The 27,206-nt window shown below is 51.4% G+C and overlaps 2 protein-coding genes across 7 annotated transcripts in view; both read right to left on the bottom strand.

Annotated features, from left to right (window-relative positions):
• Positions 1-587: 587 nt before the first annotated feature.
• LOC123344428 (interleukin-9 receptor-like) lies at positions 588-17,712 on the bottom strand. Of its 6 annotated transcripts, none has more exons than XM_044980642.1 (9): positions 17,603-17,712; positions 11,719-11,808; positions 11,219-11,330; positions 10,666-10,850; positions 9,477-9,613; positions 5,755-5,938; positions 5,348-5,462; positions 2,993-3,077; positions 588-1,886 (listed from the first exon to the last, which is right to left on the bottom strand). In XM_044980642.1, exons 2-9 carry the CDS (start codon positions 11,795-11,797, stop codon positions 1,359-1,361), a joined length of 1,425 nt encoding a protein of 474 aa, XP_044836577.1. In that variant the 5' UTR covers positions 11,798-11,808; positions 17,603-17,712; the 3' UTR covers positions 588-1,358. The 6 variants fall into 6 exon arrangements, with proteins under 6 accessions (XP_044836577.1, XP_044836580.1, XP_044836578.1 ...); XM_044980645.1 differs by having other exon boundaries at positions 11,219-11,327; XM_044980643.1 differs by lacking the exon at positions 17,603-17,712 and adding an exon at positions 16,620-16,706.
• Positions 17,713-21,064: 3,352 nt separating this feature from the next.
• IL21R (interleukin 21 receptor) overlaps positions 21,065-27,206 on the bottom strand; it is a 29,791-nt gene continuing 23,649 nt past the window's right edge. The window contains exon 9 of the mRNA XM_044978931.1: positions 21,065-23,001. Coding sequence (XP_044834866.1) covers positions 22,093-23,001 — 909 coding nt within the window. The 3' untranslated portion in view covers positions 21,065-22,092. The remainder of the gene's footprint in view (positions 23,002-27,206) is intronic.

The following is a 27,206-nucleotide window of genomic DNA, read 5'->3' as shown; positions in this document are numbered from 1 at the left end:
TCTTTTATCCCTTAGCTTTTCTTCCCATGGGACCTTACCTACCAGTTCTGTGTCCGGAGAAATGATAAAAATAGAGCATGAGGGCTGCATCAAATTCCCACCCTCTCCTTGGACGATGAACAGCTGTGAGCTGTAAAAGGCACTCCTGGGCCCCCTTGTGCTATTTAAAATTAAGATTAAAAAAATCTAACTGACAGCAGGAGGCCCATGGGCCATTCTAATCTCCTAATCTGAGACAAGTTTTAGAAAGGCCTCCTGATTAGAGCATTAGAACACAGGCCCCAGTTGGCACCATCGGCAGCTGTCTCAGAAAAGGCACCAAGGAGTAAATGGGCTATGGAGTCTGGACTCCAGGGCTGCTTTTCCCTGCAAAATGAAGGTCTCCCAAAGCAGAATCCTTGTTTAGCAGCAGTGCCTGGATAATGGGATTACCTAAGAAAAGCCTGAGCCCCATTTTTGGGGTGTGATTCCACCCTCCCCAGATGGTGAATCAGCCCAGCAGCTCACAGTGTGTTTTGAAATAAATCTTTTCAAGTCATAAGCAACACACTGGGTTTAATGTAAGCTAGAAAGTTACCAGGCTCGTAAACAGCAATACACAGTATGTAAAGACATTAAAGTATTGGACCTAGGCATGCCTGTGAGCGCAGGTGCAGTTTAAAATGAACAGAAAATGCAGCATCTCACTAGTGTCCATCACTGGAAGAACATTGTTTTTCATCAAGCATCGTCTGTGTTCTAAGAGTGACACCATATTTGAAATGTGTGTAAGCCTGGTGCTGCGTTTGCTGTTAGTGTCTGACTTCACCCTGATTGCAGCAAAGCAGGAGTTCTGTCTGGGGTACAGAATATGAAGTCACGGGGGGGTTGATTAGTAAGAGCTGCAGTTAGGGAGGTGCTTTGGGGGCAGTGCAGTGCTGCTCTGCCCCAGGGGAAATCTGGGAACCACTGGACCTCAGGGAGGCACAAAGGGAGGGTGTGCCTTCTGCTACATCCCTCCAGAGGGTGCAGGACGAGTTCTGCTACTGATGTGGGGGAAAGGCATGGTCCAGCCTCTCTTGGGGAGCCTAGCGTGTTGCTAGCTTGGCACAGATCTGGCTCACCTGGTCACAGAAACCATGATTGTGCTCAGCTCCTGCAGCGAGGCGGGCAGCAAGGGAAGAGGGCTGCTTGTGCCTGCCCTCTTTGGGCCAGCTGTGTAGGCACTGGACATAACTTGCTTTTAAGAAAGGGTTACCAGATCTGGCCCAAAGTTAACAGAGCCTCTAACTGCACAAGGGGGTCAGCTGATGGATGTGGCAGACCTGGCGACTTGGACATGCAGCAGCTTTCAGTGAGAGTCTGTCATTCTCGTCATTCTAATGCTTGACCTGACCATCCTTCTTGGTGAGCTGTAGCAGTTCAGCAGGAATTGGGCCACCTGTGGAGTCACTGCCACACAAGGTGCAATAGTCATTACTACAGAAGGACAAACTTTCCAGCTCCAGAGACTCCTGTGGCATAAAGAAGTCACCCTGACCGTCCCGTAAATATGGGGGATGGTTCCCACTCACGTCTGGGCTGCCAAGACTGGTTTTGCTTGTTTCAGAGAAGTCCAAGGCACCTGCATCATCAGCGTGGTTTTGTAGGAACAATGATGGCAGCCTGGCTTCCACCTCTTCCACACTCACATACCTGCTCTGGAGGTACTGCTGGTCGGGCCTGGAGGCAGGGCCAGAAAGGTCCTCCTGAGGAATCATTTCGGTCTTTGCCAGTGACTTGAAGGACAGCTGGGAAATGACATCATGAGCACTTACACCAGGAACTCCATCGCCAGTCACTTTGCTTGGATTGTTAGCCTCATCTCTTCTGAGCTGCCCACATGTCTCATTAGGTCCAATCCAGTCCTAAAGCAAGGAATGGTAAATACTATTTAGTGGGGAGAGGCAGAATTTGCAAAGGAATTCTTGAATTATTGCTTTCCATAGGCTTTGGCAGTGCAGACCAGGGGCTGGATTCAGTTCTACATCAGTGCAACTCCACTGAGTGAACCTCAAGTAGTGGAGTGGAGAATTAACAGCAGAATTCCCTGCTTTCTCTGATGGAAGTTTTGATGACCTTCAAGCTTTCATTCCTGAGCCATACCCTGAGCAGCCTCCGCTATCTTGGCTCCCTGGGGGACAGGGAGCAGCATCGCCAGTTGGTATGTAGCAAGGGAAGCAGGGAGGGGATAAGGAAAAAGGCAACTGCACTACTGAGGTGGGCAACGCTCCCAGGCTTTGACTTTGCACTTGCCAGGCGCTGGACCCTGTTGTAACTTTCGGCAGTCAGAGTAAGTGCTACTTTACCCAGAGGACCTCAAAGTAGGGGGACAAGGGACTTGACATCCTATGGGGTAGCAACAAGGCTCAGCCAAAACCAGCCAGCCCCCAGCACAGGCAGGGATGGAGAGAGAATGGAGGAAGGAGACGAGGCTGACGCTGGCCCAAGGGAACTGATTTCAAGTAAAAGGAAAAGGATCCTGTACTTCTGACCATAAAGGGGCAATGACCCTCCCTGCTGATGCCCCCTCAGTGCATGGGGTAGGAGCAGCTGGATTTAACAGGACAGTGTGGGTGAGCTGTCCCCGGATAGTCTGGTCTGACTGATTCTCCTGCAGTTCTTTGTCTAGGCAAGGAAGAGCCTGATAGCGGCAGTTGTGGGAGTGATCTGGAAGGTCCAGTGGGGATTGGGCAAGGGCTGATGATGGTGGTATAAAGGAAGGGAGGCAGTGACAGGAAGATGATCAGGATGGGAGGGCTTTGTTCCTAGGAGGAGAGGAGGTTGGTGATGGAGCAGGAGGAATATGGAGGCAGGTGTTTGAGTGGAGAATGAGGAACTTACAGAAAGACTAAAGCCCTGTGTCGGAACGGGCCTGGTGAAGCCAGTTAGTGGAAGCAGTGATGAGAACTTACAAACCACCTTCCCACGTTGAGGGGAACGATCATGAAGAAGAAAGAGAATTTGCTGTTACCTTAAAATTCCCATTGTGCAAGGTGTAGAGAGGCTGGAAGAAAGCAGCTGGTGTGGGGACGTTCAGGCAGAAGATGTTCTTTGCCCTGTGGAGAAAGAATGACACTGCTATCAAATCTAGATAAATGTTCCACCTTCTATCGCAACCCTGCAGCATACTGCGAAAGATTAAACCAAAACACTTAACTTTCTTCTGGAAAGACTCCAGGAAAGGCCCATTTCATATAGCTCCTGCCATCTGTCTGTGCATGGCTACACAGCTATGTGCGTGCATTTAATATCAACAGTGCAGACTATCTGGAGACAAGTGTAGTCCAGATGGATAAAATGTATGTTTGCAAGTCCTCAGTGCAGACTCCTTCAAGGTTTCTGAGTCTTAATATATGTTGCAGTGTAACAGTATTAGAGAATTGTCTGAACTGTTCCCCTTTGTATGAATTCAGCTGGCAGGACATTTTACAGCAACTGTTTGATCTAAATCACCTCAGAACCTTTCCAGGAATGAAGCATCTTACAGAAGTACTAGTCTTATTAAATTTAGAGAGCATAACCCTGCACTATTCCTTTTGCCATCTGAAAAGCCTTTTTTTAAAAGAACTGGGGTGTAGGAGGTCTTCCTAGCAGTCACAGGTGGGCTGAGGTCTGCCCTCCAGGATGGGAGTCATCAGGCCGGAGTTGGAGGAATCGCAAGGCCAGGCCCCGTAAAAAAGAGTCAGGACCAGAGTCAGGCAGGGATCAAAGATCAGAGGCAGTATCGGGTTAGAATCAAGAGGCAGAAATCGGGGTCAGAGTCAGACTAGACTCAGAGACCAGAAGACGAGGCAAAGTCTGTGTGGCTGCCCAGACAAGTTCCTGGGGGAAGCCCTGGGGTTAAGTAGGGGCACTTGGCCAATCAGAGGGCAGCAGAGTACTGTCTCTCTAGGTCTCATGGACAATACTTCCTGTGGCACCTACTCTCCACAGTGCTCCCTTGCTGTGCCTCTACTGGGCCTCCTGGTGGCACCAGGGGAATAGCTGCTGCCCCAGGTTCTTTAGACCTAGGTTCTAGTGCAGAGGTGGGCAAACTACGGCCCGTGGGCCACATCTGGCCCGCGGGACCGTCCTGCCCAGCCCCTGAGCTCCTGGCCCGGGAGGCCACCCCCTCCCCCGCAGCCTCAGCTTGCTCGCGCCGCCGCTGGTGCAATGCTCTGGGCCGCAGGGCTGTGAGCTCCTGGGGCAGCGCAGCTGCAGAGCCCGGCCTGACCCGGTCTCTGTGCTGCGTGGCGGCGTGGCCCGGCTCCAGCCGGGTGGTGCAGCTTTAGCGCTGCCAGCCACCAGTGATCCAGGCGGTGCAGTAAGGGGGTAGGGAACTGGGGGAGGGGGAATGGATAGAGGGCAGGGGAGTTCGGGGTGGTGGTCAGGGGGTGGGGGGTGTGGATAGGGGTTGAGGTGGTCGGGGGGAACAGGGGGTTGCATGGGGGCAGGGTGGGGTCCCAGGGGGGCAGTCAGGAAGGGGGGGTTGGATGGGGCAGGAGTCCCGGGGGGGCAGATAGGAGGTGGGGGCTGGGCCATGACCTCCTCCCCTAACCAGCCCTCCATACAATTTACGAAACCTGATGCAGCTCTCAGGCCAAAAAGTTTGCCCGCCCCTGTTCTAGTGCCTGGGTCCTTACACCTTTCCCCATTGCTACTAACCCAGGCCAGATTCTACCCCATGCAACTCTGGAAATTGCCCAGGTAGATCCCCTGTCCCTGCATAGAGGTACAGTCCATCTCAGAGCGCCCATGTGTTGAGGCATGACAGCTGCAGGCTTGAGCCATTTTTTCCCTTTTACCCCCTGGTCCTTTGCTCTGCTCAGAACTTAAGAAACACAGACACTTGGTCAGCTAGCTTAGTCACACTGGCACTTCACACACTGGCTAGTGTAGTGCCCACTGTCAGGAGTCCAGCCAGGGAAGATCTAAATGTTGAGGGCAGATTGATCATCAATAGCCAATGCTCTATACCAGTCACCCTTATTTTACGTCTAGCCAAATTGGCACAAAGTTTTAAAAAATTCTTTTAAGCGTAAGATACCCTGTGTAGTCTCAGCTGTGCTCCTTGATGGAGTTTAGGATCCCTGCAGTGCACCCTGCGCCCTCTACTCTGAGTATTGGTTCACTAACTATTGCAAGCACATGGAGATGGCACGTTCAAGAATGTTTGCAGAGCACATTCCACTGAGTTCATGACATTCAAAGATCTGACTCTGGTGCAGAGGCAAGAAGCAGCCCTGATGTGTGGACACATGATATACACACTCATTAAACTTTAAAACTAGAAACTACATTAACCTAGAAAAGGCAGCCAGGGCTTGTGCAAAGGACTATAATGTACCTTGAAGAAAGCTTGAAGTTCAAAATTATGTAGAGTATGACACCAAGACATAGAGGAATGAACAAAATCTGTATCATGCTTCCGTGAAAAAACTTTTTGGGCACCTGTAAAAAACCTACAAAAAGAATTATTCCATTAACAGAATCAATTCACAAATGACCATATAAAGAGTGGAATTCTATCCAGATTCTTAAACAAACAAGCAATGCAAATGAACTAAGCAGAAGCTATTAAAACCTTGAAAGAAAGTGACTTGACTATAAAAGGCTGGAAGACACTGTTCTTGATCCATGAACCTGCTGCTGACAGCCCCTCTGTTGCCCAGCGTGTCTCTTTCTCTCTCTGTTTTATAAAGTGACTTTAGGGCTCATATGAAACTAAACGGGACAAAACAACGTTCTTTGCACCTGGGGGGGCTGCTCTTTGAAATTCAGTTGTCTGGCTCCACTCACTCCACTGACTTTTATAACCATCCTCTACTTGGGAAGTTTTGCAGCGAACTCTCGCAGTATAAGTGATGCCTGCTTCAAACTCCATGGCCTCGATTTCTACCTTTGTCACTGCATTGAGCAGCAGTTTGTGCTGTGCCTGCTGAAAAACATTAAGACATAACTCTTATTAACAACACACAATAAAGGGCTGGTATTCTGAACAATCTGACTCTGCATCCAAGGGGAGCAGTGGGGGCAAAAGACAGATCTGGCTTCAGGACTGAGCTTGATCCGTGTATGGAGGGGGTGGTATGATGGGCTAGCCTAGTTTTGGCAATTAATTTGTCTTTGACTACCAGCAGTAAATAGGCCCAGTGGTCTGTGATGGGATGTTAGATGGGATGGGATCTGAGTGACTACAGAGAATTCCTTCCTGGGTGTTCGGCTGGTGAGTCTTGCCCACACGCTCAGGGTTCAGCTGATCGCCATATTTGGGGTCGGGAAGGAATTTTCCTCCAGGGCAGATTGGCAGAGGCCCTGGGGGTTTTTTTGCCTTCCTCTGCAGCGTGGGGCATGGGTCACTTGCTGGAAGGTGCTCTGTGCCTTGAAGTCTTTAAACCACGATTTGAGGACTTCAATGGCTCAGACCCAGGTTTGATACAGGAGAGGGTGGGTGAGATTCTGTGGCCTGCATTGGGCAGGAGGTCAGACTAGATGATCATAATGGTCCCTTCTGACCTTAAAGTCTTTGATTCTCTGATTCTTAGGCACTAATCCAAGGGTGGGCAAACTATGAGATGGGAGGCTGCATCCAGCCCTTTAGACATTTTAATCTGGCCCTCGAGCTCCCACTGGGGAGCGGAGTGGGGGCTTGCCCCGCTCCGTGTATGCCATGGCTCCTGGAAGCAGCGGCATGTCCCCACTCCGACTCCTACGCATAGGGGAAGCCAGGGGGCTCCACACGCTGCCTTCGCCCCAAGCACCACCCCCATAGCTCCCATTGGCTGGGAACCGCAGCCAATGGGCACTGCAGGGGTGGTGCCTGCAGACAGGGCAACACACAGAGCCACCTGGCCGCGCCTCTGTGTAGGGGCCGGAGGGGGGGACATGCCGCTGCTTCTGGGAGCTGCTTGAGGTAAGCACCGCCCAGAGCCTGCACCCCTGACTCCCTCCTGCGTCCCAATCTCCTGCCCCATCCCTGATCCCCCTCCTACCCTCTGAACCCCTCGGTCCCAGCCTGGGGCATCCTCCTGAACCGCAAACCCCTCATCCCCAGCCCCATCCCAGAACCCACATCTCCAGCCAGAGCCCTCACCCCGCCGCACCCTAACCCCCTGCCCCAGCCTAGAGCCCCCTCCCGCACCCTGAACTCCTCATTTATGGCCCCACCCCAGAGCCCACATCCCCACTGGAGCCCTAACCCCCTCCTGAACCCCAGCCCCCAATTTTGTCAGCATTCGTGGCCTGCCATATAATTTCAATACCCAGATGTGACTCTCGGGCGAAAAGTTTGCCCACCCCTGTGCTAATCTGAGGTTAGTGAATACTCCCCATCTGATCTCTGCATTCAGAACCCCTCTTATCTGCATCCAGGATCATGAGGTCACATGATCCTGGATTCAGGATTCAGGTGGGGAGGACTCACAGACCTCAAATATCAATGCCTTGGAAAGGATGCATCAACTTCAACCAGGGGTGCCAAAGAGGCCAGCCAGTCCCAAACCAAGATGCTGGGGAGACCTGGATCCCAGGTGACAGAGATGCCAAAGCCAAATGTGACACATATGGGAATTTTCTGCAATATCCTTGAAAAAATCCTTATTGAATTAAGTATCTTTGGAGTCCATTGAAGTAATTGCAAAGTTTATGTATTATTGTGGTCTGGGATTGTATATAACCTTTCTGGAGGGAGATGTCATGTGAACTGTGGGAAGTGTTATGAACTTCAGAAGACTTTACTAAACCTTCCAGACAAGAATGGACTTTGGGGACAGACAGTGTCAACAGGGCCAGATTAACCTTTTGTGGGCCTGGTGCCAAACATATTTTGGGCCCCCATGGAGGCAATGGAGCATGGCACGGGGGGAATCAGTCCCCAGAGCGAGGGGCCAGCCAGAGGCAATGGGGCATGGTATGGCAGGGGCGGCCCCGCTCCACCCAGCCCAGTGCGAGGGCACTATTTACACACCGGCTGTTGCCAGACACACAGTGGCCTGCCCAGCCCTGTGCTGCCAGCGTGTCCTTCCCCTCAGGGGTGGGTCTGTGCCATGCCACACAGCCCCCCCTCCACCTCCTGACTCTCTATGGCCAAACCTCCCCCCAAACCACCCACAAATGCACAGCGCTCTGCACAACACCACCCCTGCCCACAGCCCCACCATAACTGCCCAGCATCCTCCACAGAACCCCCACTCCCTAGTGCCCCAACACACACAGATCCTCCCTGCCCCTTCACAGCCCAGCACTCTCCCATGCGCCCCACAGACCCACTCCCCCAAGTCCTGCTTCCCGGCCGCACTCACTGGCCCTGCTGGGAGGCGACTATTTGCCAGGCTGAGCCGGCAGCGCAGCCAGGGCCAGCCACAGGGCCGGGAATCGCTCTATCCCCTCAGAAGTGGTGCGATCAGCCAGGCCAGGGCCTGCCCCAGCTGAGATCCCTCAAGATGCACTTGCTTGGAGGGGCTCAGCCAAACCCTCCGCACTGTCTCCCCCTCCACCTTGCTGAGATTGGCCAAGCTTCTGCACCAGTCCCAGGTGGCAGGAAGCAGAGACTGCCTGGAGCTGGAGATGCACTTGGGTCTGGCATGGGGGCAGAGAGGAGCCGGCAGGTGGGGCCGGGGGGCGGAGAGGAGCCCTCGGCCAGCCAACGGGCAGGCCGAGAGGAGCAAGTGGTAGGCAAGGGGAGCCAGTGGCATCTTGGGGCGCAGTGCAAGTGGAGCAGGCCGGGTCCCCTTCTGTGCATGGGCCCAGCTCCATGGAGCCGCTGAAGCCATTGTAAACGTGGGACTGAGTGTCAAGTGATTTGCTTTGGGAATCTCTAGGGGGAGTTGAATGCAAATTTCCCTCCTCTGGCTGTACCCTAAGAAAGGACCATTGTTTGCTGATCACCTGTTCCTGAAGTTTAGGATCAATGGCCCAAGCTGTATAAATGAAGGACAGACCCATTCATGGGGAGGCTAGTTCTACGCTAAAGCTCCTGTGACCTTGTAACCACCGAAAAACACCTTGGTGGGGCTGGAAGGACGGGCTCTTACCAGAGCCCTTGTTAAGTTGGGGGCGGGGATCTCTGGTAAGCATTTTAGCATGCATATAGGTTCTTTTATTGGTTTAATATGTTTTCTCTGTAATGCTTTTACCTGAAGAATAAATATGCTTGCTTCGTAAGGGCTGTGGTCAATTACAACTGTTCATAGCCTCTGGAGAAAAAGCAAAGTGCAGATGCTGGCTTGTTTAGGCAGAGTGGCTTACTGGGAGTATCACAGTGCTAGCAGGGAACAATGCAGACCCACTGGAAAACCCCTGGTCAGTAGGAAGAGAGAGACAGATCTCTGCCCAAGAGAGGTGATGGCTAAGGAGCTGGCAGCCTAGACTGGGTGCCCTCGGTGGACCACGGAGGGGGAACACAGGTGCAGTTGCCCTGAACGGTGGCAACAGGCATCTGTGCATGGCTCATCCAGGCTGAGAGCAGGTATAGTTACCTTCCAGGATGTGTTGTGTCCCTTATACTCCAATTCGTACTGAAGAATGGGCTCTAGAGGCCCTGGCACACTCCACCAGAGCTGGCACTTACTGGCACTGATGTTGCTCTGCAGGTTGAAGGGGGGATCACACTTAACTGGAAACAGAGAGAGGAATTATTCCAAACACTTGGCTTTGAGAGACCTGCAGAACACAGAGCACAGTCCTAGGCTGCTCACAGCTGGGGGACATGGATTCCGTGATCCTGGGGTCAGCAGGAGACCAAATAAGCCCCCAGTGCAAGTTAAAGCAGCCACAGGGCTTCTGTAATGTAACACCAGCTATAACGGTCCCTGAGGGACTGCTGTGCCAGCGAAGGATCACAAAGCAGGTTATGCTCTAGCCCTCCCTACCATGAACACACACGGACATGCTCTGTGCTGGGGACAGAGACCAGAGGGGCTGCTGGAAAATGGGCTTCCTTCCCACTGGGAAAATCCTCATTATCCCCTTTAGGGAGCTTTCAGACCCCTCCGTGACACTGTGCATTGTGAAGTGGTCTTAGTGGGGCTGAGAATCAGGCCCATTGTTCACATTTCCTGAGGCTCCCCAGTCCTTCCTCTATCTCAGCAAACAGTGCTGCTGTTGGCAGGGGGAGCCCCCAGGGCTCAAACTGCAGTGATGGCTTGATGGATGTTGCCCAAGGCAGATAGCAAAGCAAGGGAGGATGGTGGCAGAATGACCCCCTAAGGATGGGCTGGAGTGTGTGTGGAAGAATAAGAGACCCAGAGAGAGTCCTGAGGGGCATGATGGGCTGCCCCCATATATAACAAGTACAGGTCATGCTGCCCAAGGGTGGGGGCTCTGCATCCCCATCAGTCCCATTTGCTGCCACTGAAGTCTCACTCTTCAATGGACTTCACAGGCCAAACACTCTCATTCCAAAGGGACCAGCCAGTCCCCGTCCCATAGCCAGGGCTGGCGCAACCCATTAGGCGACCTAGGCGGTTGCCTAGGGCGCTAACATTTGGGGGGCGGCGACTGCGGCGGCCGGATCTTTGGCCGTCCTGGTCGTCAGCGGTATTTCGGGGACGGGACCTTCTGCCACCTGTGTCGGGGGCGCCATTTTGGGGGCGGGACCTTCCGCCGCCTAGGGCTCCAAAAAAGCTGGCGGCGCTCCTGCCCATAGCTGCCATGGGTGGTACTCACTGTTCAGACTGGGTTCATATTCCTGGAAAGCAATGTATGTGCGATTCCTCCCAAAGAAACCACCTTGTAGCAAGATGTTGTAACTGTCGTGCTGCGTGAACCTCTCCATCACGTTAATTGTGCAGTGATGCTGGCTGTGCAGCTTGTCTCTGGCAGTCAGTGTGCAGGTGTAATTCTCATCCGAGCTAGAATAACCAAGGGGCTGAACGTTTGTCTTATGCTGGAGAGTAATAGGTTTAGTTACTTTAAGAGTTCAGCCTTAGTTATTTGTGGGAGTGCCAGTCACCACACGGGGGAATCACTTTGCACAGGCCCCTTGAACTGGGGTCTTCCCAGTGTGTAAATGCAAAGAAATGCAGTCCTGGGCTCCAGCAAGTGCCTTACACGTCTGACCTGAAAAGGGACGGCAGGTCAAAGCCAAGCCAACAAGTGAGGAGGTGGAGGACTCCACTAGGATTTGGCTGTCGGGGAGAGTTCAGGGCCAAGGAATCCAGAGAGCCCTGCCTGACCCAGGGCCCCAGTGTGGCAGACAGCGAGTATGCATTGAGCTTACTTTGTGAAATGCACGTGAAAGGGTCCATCCCCTACTCTCCCATCTGTCTCCCACGTACAGTCTACTCGGTAGAGGTAGTTATTCAGGCAGCTCAGGTTGCCAGGAAATTCTGCTGAGGAAGGAGATCCGAGATTTTCAGAAATTAAATCCATTTGTTATTTAATGCCAACAGCCTCTTTGGGTTCCAACCCCTGACACATCAGCGATGCTGTGCACTAGCCTTGCCACTTCTTCCTGGGACAGATCTATCCCCCCCATCCCCGCCACACTGTTTAGCTGGCCCTTTATTGTATGAAATGAGACTGCAAACTCTTGGGGGCAGGGCGCATGTGTGCAGTTTATCTGCTCTCTTAGCTGCCCAGCATGTCCCTGGGGATGGGAAATAACAACAGCTACCTGATCCCTGGGCCCCATATTGCCCTCTGACTTGTCCAGTGCCTGGTGTGGGGAGAGAGAGAGAGAGAAACAGCGTGAGTGCCCCAGTCTCCTCTCCTCCTTACCTCTTCCTTCCCCTCTTCTGGAGAACACAATGGCAATAAAGCAGAGTTGGAGGCACACTCGCCAGATGTCCTTTCCCATGGTAAATGTGTCTGAAATACAAAGTATGTTAGGAGTTGAAAGGGCTTTGGGGGACTCTATGGCAACATGCAGAGTGTATCAATCACCTTTCCATGCTGGAGCTGGGACTGGCCCAACCCCTGCCCCGGCAGGGCATGGCATAGCCTGGGAACTGCTCTGCTCCCTGCAGCTAACAGGCTGCAGCCAAAGGAATTGAAGGCACAAGCAGCACTGCAGGAATTACATGGCCTACGACATCTTCGCCAGCTAATTTCTATGATGCTTTTAATTCCTTCCTCCCCCAATCCTTCCTAGACCTCCCTCCATGTACAGTGATACCTGTACCACGCACATTGTAGGCACTGCTCTGGCTTTAATGGGGGCTCTTTTTCTCTCAAGTGCCTAACAACTGTTCTCCCTCTCCCTCTTCTAATTTCTGCCTGTAACCGCCACAGGCTCTGTTGCTGCGAACATACTCACCTGAACCCTCCTTTGGCATCTTTAATGCCTCTTTCCTACTTGTCCCTTCTCTTAGCCATCTGAACCCTCTATTCATCTCATTGGCCTGAGCGAATGTTTGTGGGGCCTTGTCCTTCAGCTCAGTTGGTATTGGCCTGATCTGTGGTTACAGGTCTGAAGTCAGCAGTTAGTGGTGTCCTGTGAGATGACTCCAGCTCTCACAGAGTGGGCGTCACTCTGTCTTTGGAAACAAGCCCACTGTCTAGTGTAGCCCATGTGCTGCTCTGGGGGGCAGAGAACCAGTCTGAAGACCAGAAGGTGTGCAGTAACCAGAGTGTTGGGGGAAGGGAGCACAAGGTGCAAACTCAGCCAAACCCAATTAATTAAAACATTCAAATAGCTATTAAAGGACCTGTCATCAAGCAAGTAGCTGAAGAGAGCTCAGCACCTACCAGTGTACCTAATAATCTCGCTTTCCTACACCTTTGCCTGCCTGCAGCTTCCCTTATCTTTAATGAAACACTGAAAAAACAACAGGCAGGTGCTAAGAAGCAGATCAGGCTTCATCCCCTGGGCAGGGAGGGGATGTCTCACTACCACCCTATATATTGCTGCAGATTTTATTCTGATCTGGGGCTGAGAAGAGGAAATTCACAATTAACTGACATCAGCCGAGGGCGGTTAAGTAGGATTAAGTATCTCTTCCTTATCGTTCTAATCAGGGTGCTGACTGTCTGTGATGAATGCTGTAAGATTGACTAAATATGAAATACAGAAAGCTGCATGAATGCACACACACTCTGGCACGTACATGTGCATACCTGAACACACACACCAACTAGCAAACACAGATCTGAATAATTAAAAGACACCCATTTCTAGGTTCCTGTCAGAAAACTTCTCAAGTCAGTTCTATAATGTATTATCTGTATCAGATACCATAGGGAGTGGGGCTCACTTAAAAACCATAGCTAAATGCAAGGTCACACATCTAGGAATCAAGAATGTAGGTCACACATAGGGTGGTGGGGCCTCTGTTTTGGAAGGCAGAGATTCAGAAATGGACTTGTGGTAATGGCAAGTAACCAATTGACCGTGAGCTCACAGTGCAATGCTGTATCTAAGATGACTAATGTAAACCGTGGATGTATAATGTGAGGAATATTGAGCAGAAGTAGGGATGTGTTATAACAACTGCATATGGCATTAGTGGAATACTGTGTCCAGTTCTGGTGTCCACATTTCAAAAAGATTGTTAAAACATTGGAAAAGGTTCAGAAAAAGCTACAAGAATGTATGAGTCCTGGAAAACCTGCCTTGCAGTGAGATACTAAAGAAGCTCAATCTATTTAGCCCATCCCAGAGAAGGCTGTGACCCAGGGATCACTTGGTGCTAACTGGCAGTGGGGTGCATAGGGTTGAGGGGGTGGGTTTGGTATCTAAATACTAGTTCACCAAAGAGTGTCATGCAAGGTCTCTACTGAAAGCCTGGTCCTCATCATCATTGTGAAATGTATGTATGGATAGTATGGCAGGAGTTATGTATATAGACTGCAAGTTAGGTTCTTCAGGTCTGTGACTGGAGGCTGGTCACCAAAAGGTGTTCAACAAGATACTTTCAGGCAAAAGCTGTTTATCTGTCTGGCTACATGTAAACTGAGTATTGTACAGGTCACACTGGCCACTCAGTTGCAGTCTGAGCTGATTGCTAACAAGGGATCGTGAAATCTTCCAGGGAGGGAGTTTATAGGAAGAAATAAACCAGCAGGAGGACATCCTTTTCGCCAGCGAAGACAATGGAACTTCGGACCTATTGCTGGGGGAGGGGTTAGTGCAGGGTACACCCAATTACACTTCACCAAGCAGATAAACTGCTGGGTGGCTTGTTTTATCAACAGAAGATCACAGCTGGTTGGGTTGTTTGATGCTGAGAAAGGAACTTGGTGCAAGATAACCTTTAGAAGACAGCGGAATGTCTTGTTAGTTAAGTTTAAGTGCTAGAAACCGTGTTATGATTTTATGTGTCATCATTTGTTTCCCTCAATTCTATTTGCTTCTTCTCAATCTTTGTTCTTTGTTAAATAAATGTCTTGTTTCCTCTCTAACCCCAGCTAAATGCTGTGCACTGAGTGGAGTGGTGAGCCTGCCGTGTAACTGGTAAGTTGGTGTGTGCTATTCCTTGGGAGTAGTGGATCTGTGAATTCTGGGTGTCCAGTGGCAAAGATGCTCGGCATGGTCAGGGGCTGGTGTGTGCCTATTACTAACCTGGCCAGAGAGCGGGGCCTGCGGAGGCCTGGCCATCCTGGTGCTGCCAGAGGCTGGTGGAGTCGGCGAGCACATGAGGTGCAGATTTTTTACAGTGAGGGGAATTAGCCACTGGAACATTTCACATAGGGCTGTGAGAGATTCTCCAGCACTCTAAGTTTGTCAATCAAGACTGGACGTCTTGATAAACGAGCCTCTATCACTCAAACAGAAGTTATGGGCTGGATGCGGGACTTGGGGGAGGGTCTGCATTCTGTGCTATGCGGGTGGTCCAACTAGGATGACCAGATGTCCTGATATTTGGGGCTTTGTCTTGTATAGGACCCAATTACGCACCCCACGCTCTGTCCCGATACGTCACCCTAGGTCAGACTAGATTATCACAGCGGGCCCTTCTGGCCTTTAGACCTGCAGTATCCACCCCCACAAACTTAAAGCCCAAAGTGCCTTCCAAGAGCCACTGCTTGCCTGGGTGGCCTCTTGGCTTCTCAGCTATTGCCCAGGACTCCCTGTTTGAGAAGAAGGTGAATCGCTGCTCTCTCCTTATTGCCTGAGAGAACGTCTGGCTACAGACATATGGCCATCGTAATGGAGGTCAGGGGGTTAGTGCCTGCTTATCCCAGTGGTGAATTTGGCCCATCCTGGGGTAGCTTTTTACTTCCCCGGTATCTTAGGCCCAGAGTCTGAAAGTCTTTTCGATCCCCCAAATGTTCCTGTGAGAGCTGCTGTCTTCATGCCTGACTGGATTCGGCCAGTCTGTCTGTTATGACCCAAGGCAGCAGGAAAACAAGAGGCAAGCAGCAGCCAATCACAAACCAAGGACAGCCAGTCAAAATGCATCAACACAGCAACTGGGCAGCAAGCAGTGGGCGGAAGCACAAACACCACTGTATTGTACATGCATCTGACGAAGTGGGTATTCACCCATGAAAGCTCATGTTCCAATACGTCTGTTAGTCTATAAGGTGCCACAGGACTCTTTGCTGCTTCTACAGATCCAGACTAACACGGCTACCCCTCTGATTCTAAACACCACTGTGACATCCAGCTCTGTGCAAGAGTGCTAAGCGATAAGGGCAGAGCATGGCTGGGGGACAGAGCAGCTGGGACACATGGCCACTGGGTGACAAGGCAGCTCAGCTGATTTTCAGTATGGCAAAGGCCACTTCTGCAATGGCACCAAACTCTGGGTGACTGGCAAGAAATCCCCATGGGATTTGCCAGTTATCAGGCGTGAGGGGGAAAATCACACCATAAGGAAGACAAAGCTGTGGTGATGAGAGCCGCAGGCTTCCTGCCAGGCACTGGAATTGCTAAAGAGCAGAAGGATGATGTTACTTTGCAGTGCTTGGGTGAGGATCTTAGAAGTGCTAAAGGACCCAGGGATATTGTGTGCAGAGTCTAGGAACTCACAGACTGGCAATATCAAATATCTGTTTAGGGGAGAGTACTGGGAGCCAGGACTCCTGGGTTCTATTCCCAGCTAGGGCACTGAGGGTACGTCTGCACAGCCTGTGGAATGCGCCTCCGAGCCTAGCTCAACAGATTCTGGTTAGGGGGACTCGAGCGAGCGCTCTAAAAGGAGCAGTGTAGACAGCACTTTGAAGTTGTGGCTCGGGCTGGAGCCTGGGCTCTGTAGCCTAGAGTGGGGCTGAGGTGCTGGAACTAGGGGTATTGGGGGGGCTGCCACACCCCCTGGCTTGAAGTGGATTCCATTATATCCAGGGTTACCAATGGCTCTCAGCCTTCCCACTGTACTTATTGGTCCAGCACCTCTGGAGCAGGGTGGGCTTCAAGGCCCGAGCTCCTGCCTCAGCCACACTTCAAAGCATGGTCTATGCAGCTGTTTTTAGAGCACTAGTGCGAGCCGCACTAGCCCCAGTCTGCCAGCCTGCTGGGAGGCTCCTTCTGCGGGCTGTGTGGCCATGCTCCAACTGTTGAATATCAGTGTTATTTCTCCCCATTATAGTTCACGCACATGGGCCACTGTGTTCCTCTCTAACTTGGGGGAGTTGCATCTGCAAAGCGAGGCCACTGGAGCTGCTGCGCTATTCTCAGGGCTATGCTCTGTAATTGTGCCATGAGTGGAATCCAGTGAGAGCAGGCAGTGGGGACTCACCAGTTCATTGAACGCTCTGATTCCTTTAACACCCAGCTGTAAATGGGTCACTCCTCCCTGTGCTGAACCTTCTGTTCCTCTCTAAGCTTCTTCAGGATGCACCAGCAACAGGCATTTCAGTGCTGAACAGCAGCGGAAGGGAGAGGAACACTAATCCGTAGGCAGAGCAGAGCTGGCACTCAGCTATAATCAAGGGCTGGGGCCAACTTACTCTTGGCATTTCCCTCATTCAGGAAAATACATGTCACAATCAGTAGACAAGCAGAAGTATATAAATAATATGCACACACACACACACACACACACACATATACATAAAGGGTGAAAATGTGCAGAGGGGGAGGATAAAGGGAAACGTAATAGAGATTTCTCATTTCCACAGAGTAACAAACCCTCCAAAGTGATCAGTCTGTTCCTCCCATTATCCTCAGAGGGACATTTTCCCAGACCTTGATGCACGTGACAGCTGCCTGCAGTAAATCTGCCAGCCCTAAACCCTGGAGGCTGTGAAAAGTCTTTTTTCACTGGTGAAAACCATAGTGCAATAATAACACACAGCAATTACACACCATGTTCTGCAGATGGGTATCTATACAGAATCCAGCACACTGATAGCTATAGCTAGTCATTCATTAATCTGCCTTAATTTTCCTCAGCTGGTTTTCCCTAGAAACGTGCTGTTGGGGTGAGGTCTCCTTCCAGCATAGCCCCCGCCCTGGGTGTAGCATAAGCATAAACCCTTCTTCACTGGGCAGTTTGCACTCCCTATTGGCAACAATGTACTGCAAACTACAGCCTTGTGTGCTGGGAGCTAGTGGAACAAAACTGCAGAGATGTTCTGGATCATTACAGGTTTATAGTACAAGGAACACTATAAAGCCGCACACCTAGTATTATTTATTATTGGTTAACATCTTAGTTCAGTAATTTTTCCTAGCACTATCCAGCAAAATACAAAGCACAGCAATAGCTTGTCTCCTTACCAGCACAAATTAAACTTCAATTTTCATGCCTCCTCTGTTTCTTGACAGTTTAGAGTGTGTGGTTTGTTCATCAAGCAGCAGCAGTTCTGGTATAATAAAGCAGAGTTCACTGTGCCTTGTTTTAAAGCTAGTCTCAATAACCAATGACAAGTTTCTCTGAGATTATCAGACTGATATGAAGTAGCCACATTTGCAATTACTCATTAGTGATGGAGCAGTTGCTGAATTTACATTAAGGGGTCAACGTTACTGAGCCTGAACTATTTGCTGAATGACTTAAAATACCTTCTTAGAGTTTTTTTAAAAAATGAGCACAAGAGCTTTTTATAAGTGACCTAAAAACACTTCCCAGCCCTGCCTGAGTGAGCGGTGAGACTGCTGTCATCCTCATGCCCCAGGCTCAGCTACGTTTGTATGCCTGTGCTCTGTGAGGTACCAAGCAAAGTCTGGGCACTGCATAAATAAAAAGTATCCAGACCAACACTGAGCTCTGGCTTATTCAGGGGTTCCCTTGTCTGAGACCTAGAAAAGCAGTCAAGAACTTGACCATGGCCTGGTAGGAGCAGCTTTACTGTTAGCTTTGCTACCTGCACAGTCATTTACACAGTGGTATCTGAGATGCATCACAACAGTCAGAGGAGAGCCAGAGAGAGATTAAAGCCAGCGAAGCGAGGCCTGGCATGACAATAATCGGTTTGGGTGGCGTTACCTTCAGAAGGGCGAAGCAGGCAGGGAGCGTGCATGTGTGAAGTTGGGAATATTAGAGACGGGAGCCCTGCATGTAGCCGTGGGCTCCTCAGTGTTGCTCTGTGGGTACACCCTACACGTAGCTTTAGGGTGGGATTTCCCAACATGCTCAGCACTGGCCTAGCTCTGCTTCCACTGATGTCACTTGTAAAACTCTCATTGCTGCTGATGGGGGAGTGAGGCCACCATCACCTGCCTTGGGAAATGCCACCCTCATGCTCATTGTGTAGGTTTGCTTCCTAAACATGAATCCTCCAAACCAGACAATGAAAAACTAGAGCGCCTCTGAAATGGGAGCTATTTCTTAAAGGTCACCCTGAGACAAATGTAGCCGGCTGAACTCAGAGCAGGAGGCCCCAGAGAGCTTCATAAACTGGTTACCGTGAAACTGGACCTATTTTAGCAGCAAAGAGACGTATTGGAGCATGAGCTTTCGTGGGTGAATACCCACTTGGTCGGATGTTTCCTTTGCTGACGAGGGGACTTGGGACCCTACATTCAGGGCCTTTCCCCATCACTGTGGCTTGTGAATCACTCCGGAAGTGTTGTTATGCCAAGAGCTCTGATGACTAAGCCAACGTGCACTGCCCATGCAGCTGACAGGGAAGCACCAGAACTCAGGAGCTCTGCAGCCAGTTCATAAAAGCCTGACCCTTCCTCCCTAGTTTAATTTGATATTCATGTTAGCAAACATGGGGCCATTCTTCAATGGGAATTTAGCTGTGGAGCAGTTTAGCCTCTGCTGTGACCACAGGCTGTCTTGGTCTTGCTGTGCTGCTGCTCTGCCTTCACTGGGGCATACCCAGGGAGTTAGCATAGTCCCACACCATGGTTGATGCATTGTGTGTCCTCTACAAGGGAATGTCACTGCTTTTTAGCCACATGCACCCCAAAGCACTTCACAGACTGTACTGAACCAACTGTGCAAACTGGAGATCAGTGCAATCCCCGGCTAGAGTGGAACATGGCAGCTCCTTCCCAGAGCACACCAGGTCAGGCAGAAGACTCCTGTTTACAATTGAAACAGCAGCGGGAGAGCAGGAAGGCCGGATGCAATTTGACCAAGAGACTGGGACCACACCCCTATTTTTGTGTTCCATAATGATGGGAAGCCAGCACTCCCTAGCACCACACCGGAGCACTGCGGGGACAACTAACCCAGAACGGAAGGCAGCCCGATTGACTCCCCCATGCGACGTATGCACGCAGCATACCTTAGCACTGTGCTGAGGCACTGGGCTCAGGGCTGATTCAGAGGGACGTGTGCCCCTTCCTCAGTCCCTAATGCCACAACACCCTGGGTTTTCCCTGGATGGCTCCCATCAAAGTACAAACCCAGCTTGATCCTGCTTTGTTCATGAGATCAGCCAAGCTCTCAGCATGAGGTGGTAGGTACAGTAGAGCTCCTGGCCACAATGCCACGCTTGAGGCCCATTGGGCCCCTCCTAATTGGCAGTCAGCCGTTGTACCAAATGAGCTGGAAGGGAGTCTCTCCCCAGCCGAGCAGGTAGGCGCCATGCTGAGCTGGTCCCAGCTGGGAGTCCCCTCCCGCCAGTAGCACAGTCGCCAACTCTCACGATACTGTCATTAGCTTCGCGGTAGCCCATGTTTCGCTCAAAGCCCCAGTTCTTTGAGTCATGTGATTACATGAGAATGTTCAGCTTTCATTCAAAAGCAATCCAAGGTAAGTTTCAGCCCTCATGGCTGTGGAGGAAAACGTGACCCAAGTGCAGCCTGGGGGCTTTGCAACCACCTGGAATTTATTGTTTGTAAAAATCTCATGCTTGTTTGGGGCCTAGCTTGTGACGTTTGACACTTAGGGTTGGTGATGCTGGCAGAGGGGGCCCCCCCGTAGTGGGAAGCCCCTCTTTGCAGATCTTAAAGGCCTTATCTCTTCAGGGACTTCCCTCCCTGGGGCCTGTGTGTGGTCAGGGTCAGAGGGTCTCATATCTCAGAGTCAGAGCTAACGAGGCGCTGAAAGTGACTGAGTTTGTTCAAACGAGTCTCCGGCTGGGCAGCAAGAGCTGGAGCAAGCATATGTGCTCCTCTGCTGCCCCCGCGAGGGCCAGTGGGTTAGCGCACCCCGCAGCACCTCCAGGAGGCTGCAACCTGTCCCCACAGAAGGAGGCAGAGGAGGGGAGCAGAGCTGCAGTGGGGAGGGCGTTGGGGCCAGAGGAGGAGGCTGCACACGGAGATATAGAGGGATGAGGGAAGAGGAGCTGTGCCAAGAGCCAGGGGACTGCATCCAGCAGAGGGGCTGAGGCTGGACGCTGGAGTGGAGGGGGCTCTGCAGGGAGGTACAGGGCTACATCCAGGGGCATAAGGCAGACATTAAGTTGCCTCTAAACCTGGCTTGATACAATTCCAGAATTTAGGGAGGAATCCCTGGAGTGAGCCTGAAGGCAGCATGGCCAGGGCCCCCCTTGCTCTCTGCATCTCGATGAGCAAGCCAAGCTGAAGATTTTGCAGGGAGCGGGAGGGCACTTCCTACAAACAGAGGCCCAGGCGTGCTGCCCCTGGGCCAGAGGTTCCCTGCTGGCTCAGAGATACTCTGCAAGCCCAGAACAGGTCTGCTCCTGACCCTGGATCACTGATCCTTTACTCTGTGCTTGTGAATGGTGACTGATGGTGCCTACTGGATGATGCCTGATCTCTCCTAGGAGAACTGGTGACGTGCAGGAATTCCAGGTAACAGGGAGGATAGAGGGGGGGCAGGAGGAGTTTATTTGTATCACAGAGAGAACAGGATTATTACACTGGAAATGCAGCAGACTGCAGGCCTGGGCCCTTACACTCACTAACAATATTATATTAACTTTATAATGCAGTTACCCTAAATAACACAAAATGCAGTCATGAAACAGCCAGAGGCAATTTTTTTCCTGATCCCAGTGCATGTGTCATGTCCCAGTGCAGTGGCTCTATCACAAGCAGGAACAGTCCAGGTTTAGTACTGTTGAACAGTTATACTGCAGTAGTCCCCAAAGGCCCGGGTCAGGGCTTCATTATAGACAGACAGACGGACACATAGGCCCTGCATTTCTTGCATCTACAAGCCGCTACAATGCTATAATTAACATGCTTAGAAGGTATTTTAAAAGATGTTGCTTAAAGAGGCAGCCCCTAAAGCGGTGAGAATTTGTCTGGAGTTGGAAGGTATTGCTTTGCTGAGAAACTATTACATTAAGATGTAGGTTCAAAGAACGAGGGAGTAAGATTCTGGTCTGCAGAATATACAGTCAAGCCTGACTGGAACTTAGCCCTGAAACTTGAGTTCTGTTCAGTTTCTTGCACATCGAAAATTTGGGTGATGATGCTTAGAAAAGCTCTAAATGCCACCAAACTCTCAGGGCAAGTGAGACTAGTGAGGAAGAGTCATTTGAAAGTTTCATATTCTCTTTATAAACATGGCTTCAAAATCTTGTGCATTTCCCCAAGCTAAAGGTCCATTCCCAGGGTGCAGCTGCTTTTCCTGCATGGAAGAAATGAAATTCCATAGCTCAGTGTGCACCACTCTGACCAGAGAAGCTGTCAAAAAGTGATCATGTCAAATTTGATGTGACATGAACCTAGGGTGGATAGCAGTAGAAAAAGGCAAATTTGTATGCAGCTTCTAGTTTAAGTTGCATGAGATACAGACTGCCTGCACTGGGCAAATTTTGTTCTGTTCCTGTTGTGCTGCATCGTTTTTCTGGGCTCCTGTATTAGTGCACAGGCTTGGACATGGCAAGGAGCACGAGTCCTTAGTTTGTCTGCGTCCCACTGGGCGGAGTGGCAGAGCGACAGGAGACCCACTGTTTGACGTAACTCCGTGGGAAGTCCTCTCCTTCATTTTCTAGTGTGATGGATCCAGAACTACAGCCTGAATTGGTCTGACTGCTTTTCTCAAATTCACACTCGATCGGACTCCCACAATCTGAGTCCACAAATCCACTGTCAATGGTGTCTAAATCTAGGCAAATTGCTGGGTAACCATCACCAGTTCGTGTATTAGGAGAGAAAAAGTCGTAAGGGCCATCGCTATAGGAAACACTTTCACCATCTGGAGAAGGCAGAGAAGCTGGACTTTCTAAATCCCACTGCTCATGATGCAGGCAAAGGGCCTCTAAAATACTCCCCATCCCTCCTCCCAGGGCCTCTGCCATTGGGCGGTGCACCGAGGGACTTGCACTCCTCCATGAGTGCTCCATAGACACGGAGCCTGAGGAAATTATGTTATCTTGTGCACTCAGGGCAGCCAGAGGCAAACTGCTGGAAATATCACTGTCCAGATTAACCTTGGGGTAGCCATCCTCTCCATCAGCATCCAGATGCTCATGATCCCTGTGAGCATTGTGACAGTTGCATTGTGAGTAACAAGGTGTAAATTCATCAGCCACAGTTACTGTGTCAATAGAGAGATGACCATATGACTGGTCCTGTGTCCCACTGCTACTATTCAAACTGGACAGACAGGACTGGCTGTCCTGACCGTGCATGGCCAGGCAAGGCACGCAAGTCTTGCGAGGGTGATCTTTATTGAGTTCTTTCAGCTCCTCAGCAGCAGTGTTGTGGGAAAGGTGTTTGCTGTAAACTTCTAAAACTTCTGGAAGGACAATTCCCCACTCAAAGAAATCCAGTGTTGCTTTGGTACAGGATGCACCGACCCATTTCTGCACAGAGACACAAGGAGAGAGGTTATTAATGCTGCACTCGGTGGTGGCCAGCAGCTGGAAAATCGCATTGCTATGGGCAGGGGTGGTATGAGGTGGCAGTGGGGCTGTGGCTTGCAACTGCCAAGGAACTGAATTGTTTTTCAGAGGGAAATCGGACTCTTAACCAACTGGGAGTGGCAGGAATTTCAGTGGCATTATTACCAGGCCCAGCAGCTGCAGGAGAATTATCTGTTAGTCAGTTCAATTAGGCAGTTTTATCTAGCTCTTTCTTTCATTGTTTGTGTCCCTGCTAGGCAAGCTCCTGGCCTGGCCTTTGCTTCACCTCATCACCCTGCCCCTTTCCCGGACCCTGCCTCCTGCTGCATCCGACCCAGCAAGCCCAGCCTTAGTGGGCTCTGTCATCCTCTCTCACACACGGCTCTGCTTGCTGGTCATGCTGCCCCCATGTCTAGAATGCCCCAAACCCCGTTTGCTGCAGCACTGCCCTGGCCTCTGCTCCCTTAGGCGTGTACATGATCCAAGTTTCTTTGTGTGACCCGCCCAGCCCCAGTACGTCCCCCTCTGCTCTGTTCTCGCCCTCACTTGTCATCGCCTGTGTACATTATGATTTAGCTCATAAGCCCCTGGGGGCTGGGACACATCTGTCTGAAGTGGCACAGCCCAAAGAAGAATAAATACTCCATTGTCTTTATTTTGCAGCCGCCACTCCTGGCTGAATCCTCTAATTCTCTTTGAAACTCTAGGGGCTTGTCTATACTACTGCTAAGGTCAACGTAACTTACATTGCTCGGGGTGTTAAAAAACTACCCTCCCCCCCGAGTGATGTATGTTACATCGACTTAAACCGGGGTCCACACCATGCTATGCTGGTGCTCTCCCGCCAACATAGCTTCCGCCTCTCGTTGAGGTGCAGTAATTACATTGAGCACTTTCCCGTCAGCACAGTGCTGGCGCGGTAGTGAAGACAAACCCTAGCTAAAACCAGATGTTGTTCCAATGGCGCTGTACTAATTAATATCAATCATTTATATTGCAGAAGTGCCCAGACTGTGCGGGGTGCTCTACAGATAGCTAGAAAAACACAGTTCCTGCCCCAAATTGCTCTCAGTCTAACTAGACAGAGCAGTGAAACGTTGGGGGTCAGGTTTGGAATCCTGCTTGTTACTGTCTCACACGCAACATGGAAAACATACATTTAAAGCTGCAATCATAAGGTTTATGTTGATTACTTGATTTTTAACCCTGGGTGTCTGTGAGCTGTAAAGGGTAGGAATGGGCAGATGCTCAGACAGTGCAAAAGGCTGTTTACCAAAAAAGCGCAAACCCCTGTTCTTGGAGTTAAACAGGCAGAATGTACTTGCTGCTCACCCGCTATCTCTCACTCCTTCTCTCAAGGGTCCAGTTTCACTCAGAGTGCAACAGGAATTTACAAAATAACTAGTAAGCAATACTTCTCTGCTTTCAGTTCCGTCTGTATTTCTTGCAATATGTTCTCTAACAATGCTGTTTGCACTTAATAATGGGAGTCACTTATTCCCTGCCAGCCAGATCCAGTATGATCTAGATCTAGAGTATGCTGGGCACATCCACAGACAAAAGTGGAGGTATGGGAATCGTGATGGAATAAATGGGCCTAGAGACAGGGGCGGCTCTATGTTTTTTGCCACCCCAAGCACGGCAGGCAGGCAGTCCGCTGGTCACGCCGATTCGGCAGCGCGCCTGCGGGAGGTCCGCCGGTTCCACGCCTTCAGCGTACCCACCGCCAAATTGCCACCGAAGCCGCAGGACTGGCGGACCTCCCACAGGCGTGCTGCGAAAAGCTGCCTGCCTGCCACCTTTACAGCGACCAGCAGGCCGCCCCCCACGGCTTGCTGCCCCGGGCACGCGCTTGCTGCGCTGGTGCCTGGAGCCGCCCCTGCCTAGAGATCCAAAGGTGCTGGGATACCATCCTCTGTAAACCGAGCAGCTTTGGCGCTGGTATTTTTTGTTCGTCTATAACTCAGAAATTATTGAACAGATTTTCATTGAATTAAAAAATAATAATAATAATAAAAAAAGACAACAACCGGCCCTGAGCCCTCTCTGGGCTAAGCCCCTGCCTGGGGAGAGCAAAGAGCTAAGGAGGAATCCTCACAAAGTAAAGAGTAAGTGAAAACAAAGCCATAACTGACCCTCACACCCCTAGCACTCACTACCCACAGCTGCTACCAAGACTCCAAAGCATGTGAGAAGGGACAAGCGAGACAAGTCTACTGAGTGTTGGGCTCTCACTGCCTTTTTCCTCAGTGCTCCCTGAAGAGAATTTCCAGCTTATTTGCAAGAAGAATATCTCAGCTGGCTGGTTTTGTGCAGACAGACTGTGGTTGAATATGTCCTAGAACAGTTGTTTTTTGCCAGCTGGTAATAAAGTCCCTATTCAGGTGTTAGCAAGGTCACCACATCCTCTGTAGCGCCCTTGTCTGTGCATTTCGTGCTGCGGCTGATAACTGTGTGGGCGACTGCTACTTTATTCTGCTACTTTATTAATTTCCCAGAAGTTTCTCAGCTTCACCATTTTGTAACTTAGAAATGAATGACCTTTCATTCCCTCTCAGCAGCACTCAGCAGCCTAACAAGGAACAGAGCGGGCAAAAGCCTCTGTCCCAGTCCGATGGAGAACGGCTGTCACTTTTCCACCCCAGAGCAGGAAGTGACCTCTCTCCAGAGCGCTGAGAGATCCTTTGGGATCAGCAGTGCTCAGGGCAGGGCTGCTGAGGACAATGAAAGAGTCACTGCAGTTTGAACACCTGTCGCCTACGGGGTTGGGGGTTATCTCAGGGATGCTGGTTTAGCCCAAACTGACACCAAATCAGCAAACGTCTCCCAATGTACATTCCTTCCATGCAACAAACAGGAAAGCACAGTTGCCCCGAGGCTGCTCCTCTGCTTCCCCAACTTGCCCTACATCAGTGGCTGGTCGCATGGCCCCTGCCTCGCCCCCTCCTTTCGGGGTGGTAAGTAGACGTGGCTGCACTTGCTGAGCTCCCAGCGGGCAGTGCCTCCCTGAGTTGCTCCAGGCTCTTGTCTGACTTGGCTCAGCCTCTGGCTAAGGCTGGGGGGCGGGGGACCTTTTGGCCCGAGGGCCACATCTGGGCATAGAAATTGTATGGCGGGCCATGAACGCTCACAACATTGGGGTGGGGGTGCAGGAGGGGGTGATGGTTCTGGCTGGGGGTGTGGGCTCTGGGTTGGGGCCAGAAATGAGGAGTTCAGGGTGCGGGAGGAGGCTCGGGGGGGGGGAGGGCTCCAGCTGGGGGTGCGGGCTCGGGGGTGGGGCTGCAGAGGAGGGTTTTGGGGTGCAGGAGGGCGCTCTGGGTTGGGATCGAGGGGTTCGGATGGCGGGAGGGGGATCAGGGCTGGTGCATTGGTTTGGGGCATGGCGGGGTGAGAACTCCAGCTGGGGGTGCGGACTCGGGGGTGGGGCTGCAGAGGAGGGTTTTGGGGTGCAGGAGGGTGCTCTGGGTTGGGATTGAGGGGTTCGGATGGCGGGAGGGGGATCAGGGCTGGTGCATTGGTTTGGGGCATGGCGGGGTGAGAGCTCCAGCTGGGGGTGCGGGCTCGGGGGTGGGGCTGCAGAGGAGGGTTTTGGGGTGCAGGAGGGTGCTCTGGGTTGGGATCGAGGGGTTCGGATGGCGGGAGGGGGATCAGGGCTGGTGCATTGGTTTGGGGCATGGCGGGGTGAGAGCTCCAGCTGGGGGTGCGGGCTCTCGGGTGGGGCTGGGGAGGAGAAGTTTGAGGAAGCATGCAGAGCAGAGCCCCCTGGCTGCCCCTATGTGTAGGAGCCAGAGGGGGGCAATGCCACTGCTTCCAGGAGCTGCGTGGAACGGCCCTCGACCCTGCTCTCCGGCTGGAGCGCCGGAGTGGGGCAAGGCCCAGACCCCACTCCCCAGCGGGAGCTTCAGGGCCAGATTAAAATGGCTGGTGGGCCAGATCTGGCCCGTGGGCCATAGTTTGCCCACCCCTGGGCTAAGGGCACCAGAGGGGCAGGATGTGGCAGCACTTGAAGGTCCCTTTCTGGGAGTTAGTAAGAGACCTTAGCAGCCTCACCCTGCCAAGAGGGAGTTTCTTCTTTACCCTATCAGAGAGCAGAGCTGGCTTATGGCCTGAAATGGGAGATATACATTTATATTGTTTATCTTCTCTACTGTAACTGCATGCGCTTT

Source organism: Mauremys mutica, chromosome 11 (assembly GCF_020497125.1).
Source record: "Mauremys mutica isolate MM-2020 ecotype Southern chromosome 11, ASM2049712v1, whole genome shotgun sequence".
NCBI lineage: Eukaryota > Metazoa > Chordata > Testudines > Geoemydidae > Mauremys > Mauremys mutica.
The sequence above is the reverse complement of the archived record's forward strand: the minus strand, read 5'-3'. Positions and strand labels throughout refer to the sequence as shown.